Source organism: Naegleria gruberi, assembly GCF_000004985.1.
Source record: "Naegleria gruberi genomic scaffold NAEGRscaffold_109, whole genome shotgun sequence".
Taxonomy (NCBI): Eukaryota; Heterolobosea; class Eutetramitea; order Acrasida; family Naegleriidae; genus Naegleria; species Naegleria gruberi.
Genome location: NW_003163218.1, coordinates 5,706 through 9,326, shown reverse-complemented (window position 1 = coordinate 9,326; position 3,621 = coordinate 5,706). Strand labels below are relative to the sequence as shown.

At 33.6% G+C, this 3,621-nt stretch overlaps 2 protein-coding genes across 2 annotated transcripts; both read right to left on the bottom strand.

Moving 5' to 3' along the window:
• Positions 1–63: 63 nt before the first annotated feature.
• NAEGRDRAFT_82314 (uncharacterized protein) lies at positions 64–1,185 on the bottom strand. Its single transcript, XM_002668736.1, has one exon. It carries the CDS (start codon positions 1,176–1,178, stop codon positions 78–80), a length of 1,101 nt encoding a protein of 366 aa, XP_002668782.1. The 5' UTR covers positions 1,179–1,185; the 3' UTR covers positions 64–77.
• Positions 1,186–3,053: 1,868 nt separating this feature from the next.
• On the bottom strand, positions 3,054–3,437 carry NAEGRDRAFT_76293 (uncharacterized protein; the record flags this gene model as incomplete). The annotated part of the gene is made up of 1 exon (XM_002668735.1): positions 3,054–3,437. One exon carries the CDS (start codon positions 3,435–3,437, stop codon positions 3,054–3,056), a length of 384 nt encoding a protein of 127 aa, XP_002668781.1.
• Positions 3,438–3,621: the final 184 nt, after the last annotated feature.

Sequence of the window (3,621 nt, the reverse complement as noted above, 5' to 3'; positions counted from 1 at the left end):
CCATTATTGAGCTGTGTCCGACTTAACGGAAAAACAGGAAAATTCGGAAATTCGAATGAAAGCAGAAGTGAAATTGTTTATTCAGACTCTTCTCTTGTGTTTTGAGTTGCGTTTGCGATTTCTTTGTTGCCGGTTGCATCTTCTGTTGTGGCGGCAGTGGAGTTGCTGGTAAGCGCTTGTGATGTTTGAGTGTTGACAAGTTGTGTGTCAGAAGAGCTACTTGTAACAGAAGCCTTCGCAATGAAATTTGACAATTCATTAGCATCAAAAGTTGGTGCGAATGTTTGCAATTTCTTTTCTAATAGCACTGCGAATACACGGTCATCCAAATCGTAAACGCCTTTCAAATTCAAAGGACCACACTTTACAGTTTTAACATCAACATCTTTCGGAACCGGTTCTTTGATGGTGAACTGTTCATCCTTTCTGTCAGTGTTCGCTTTTAAATTTTTCGCAAATGGAGCGAAAGATTCTACTACACAACTTTCGGAAAGTTTAGCATTAATCTTCACATGAATAACTATCATCTTTTCTTTTGACATCTCCACATGTGAAAATTTAAAATCAGTCCATGTGGGAAATCTATAAATGATGAAGCGATGAGTTTCTGATTCGAATCTAAAAGGACGGAATAAACTTGTTGATTTGTCATTAATGCTCACTACTTTTGTTACTTTCGACGGAGTTGCCGGTAAAATATCTTCATCCGAATATTCGTAATCTTCATCTGATTGTTCGTAATCACATTCATCATCATCATCATCATAAGTTGGCTCCTTCTCAAGTTGTCTCTTTCTCTTCTTCTCAGTTTTTTGCTCAGATTCAGCAAGATAACTGTCCATTCTATCAGTAAATTCTTGTCTTTCTATCATATCATCATCAACATTTTCGGAAACATCGTCATCTTCCGGTTCGGTTTCGGTTTCGTTTTTTGTTTTTTGTTTACCGAAAATCGAATAATATGCTCTTCTCACTTGTGAATTAGAATAACCATAAAGTTGGCCGAATGAAGTAAACACACTCTCTTGCTTTACACCTGCTTTCTTGTTTTTTAAGTAAAAATCCTTTAATTTTACCTTGTCTGCTGCTAAAAACCGAGGCTTCGCTTCAACCGCTTTTTTCTCTACCGGTTTCTCTTTTGGTTTTTCTTTTCCTGAAGTGGCTTTCTTTGGAGGCATTTTTTTTTCGAAACTTTTTATTCGAATATTTTTTAAATTTAAATATTTAGGATTCGAATAAAATGCCTCTCTTTTCAACATACAAAAACATCTTTCCAAAAGGAAACGAACGTGCTTTTAGAGCATCATTTGGCTTTTCTTCTACTCAACTTCAATATATTTACAACAAATTCATCAAGTACAAATTGAGTGAAAAATGGTTTTTAATATTGATGGAATATTTAACACTTTATCCGAATTCACTTGTTCATCCTGTTTACTGGAATGTTTCACGTTCATCATATTTCACAAACATTGAAAAAGGACAAAAAGTATTAGATAACAATCTACCACCACTAAATATTGATGATAGAAAAGATATTAATAACACAGCTACTGGTATGTTCAGAAGGATTAAAGTTGTTGTTGATGGTACAGAATGTAGGATTGAAAATCCGTCTGGTAGAAAGAAATCCGGATTAAGCAGAATCGAAAAGCAAAAACTATGGGCCAAACAGAAATTGTATTATTCGTATAAAAAGCGAATGCATGCATTGAAGTATCAAATGTTAGTGAGTTTGACAACAGCGAAAATTCTTGATGTTTCAAATGCGTATCCTGGTGCGATGCATGACAAAAAGATGTGGGATGAATGGTTGCAAGAAAAAGAACCGAACATTGGTCCAGACGAAAGAGTGTTAGGTGATAAAGCGTACAAAAAAGCAAAACACGTAATTTCGCCAGTGAAAGCGAAAAAAGGACAATCGCTCTCTTCGTTTGATGCATCCTACAACAAGACATTAGGACAAGGAAGAGTTGTTGTTGAACAAGTAATCGGAAGATTTAAAAAGTTTAAAATAGTACATCATACCTATAGAGGTGACCTTAAAAAGCACCAACGAATTGTTCGTATTTGCTCTAAGTTGACAAACTTGTCACTCAGCTTTCAACCTGTCCGCAAACAACCACCAAATGTTCTTTTCAAATAAAAACAAAAATTTTATTAACAAAACGCAACCGAAAAGAAATCGAAAAGCGGAAAATCACGTTTATTCGGTAAACTGGACAAGGCTCATTCATAAATATTTCATTCCTTAATTTGTCATCACTTTCCTTAGCAAAGTACAAGTAATAATTATCTAAATAATGATAACTAAAATAGGGTATATCTCCTTTGTAAATATACGAGTTGGTTCTTACAATTAGTGGCTCATCAATTCCACTAATTTTCACAGTCAACTTGAAATGTATAGTTGCATGAAAGTGCTCTTTAAACCCCAAATATTGTTGGAATGGTTTAAGGTTTAAATCATCTGTATATTGAATGGAATTGATCATCATTCTTGCTAGAATCATTCTGGTCAATTGTGATGAAAACTTGTTAGGGAAATTTCCTTTCAATTCACAAATTTGTAAATAATTTTGATAAAGTGTAATCTTGTTAGAAACTCTGCAAGCATATTGAGTGAAATTATCTCTCATTTTGTGTTTCCAGAAATTTTCATCTTGTGAAATAGTATCGGAAGAAACTTTTGTTTTTCCCTTCCGATTATTCGAAAGTAAATGAAAGTAAAATTCCCACAAATCATTGCAACTTGCTATCCGATTCCACTCCTTGCATACAAGGGAGAGACTTACAACCTGTGAATAATCCAGAAATGATTAGTTTATGCATTTTCAATTATTAAATTATAATTTGTTTAGTTTCATTTAATAACACGTTTGGGGATGGACTCACTCCATGTGCACGATAATAACTCATAACACTAGGCAAGGCCCTTACATTTGGTAAACTAATAACTGTATGCCAATACTCCAATACTCGCTTTAGGTACAAATCAATGGTTCTTCAAATCCAATTTTTGAGATATCAAAAGATTAGTGATGTTGATATGCTCAATGATTTCCAACAAAATTGATGTAATTGTAATAACTTTCATTACTGAAAGGAATACTACAAAGTATTGCAGGATTATTCAATACTGGTGGAATTATCTTCTTATCACCTTCAGTTGAAACAATCGCTCTTGCGTTGTTAAATCTTGAAAAGAAATATTTGAAATCTTGCAATGAATTCAACGATTTTGAATATTCGAAATCATCCACTATAATTAAATCCACATCTGTTGTATCAATAATTCCTCTTCTAATAAATCCCAACAATCTCGATAAACTACTAATGATAATATTAACATGTTTCGTTGATTCCTTCGTTTCTGTTGCACTATTCAATATTTTGAATGAGAAAACATCTTGTGAATCAGTAGTAGATCCAATCATTGTCTTTAAGTTTTCTTCATATTGATGACAATATTCCAATATTGGACAAACTACAATGACTCTCCTAACTTTTCCCGCCAATATTTGTTGCAAACAATACAAACAAGTAAGCCACGTCTTTCCCGTTCCATTGAACGAGAATAGTATCAAATCATGCTTCATGATATCAACATGTCGATTATTA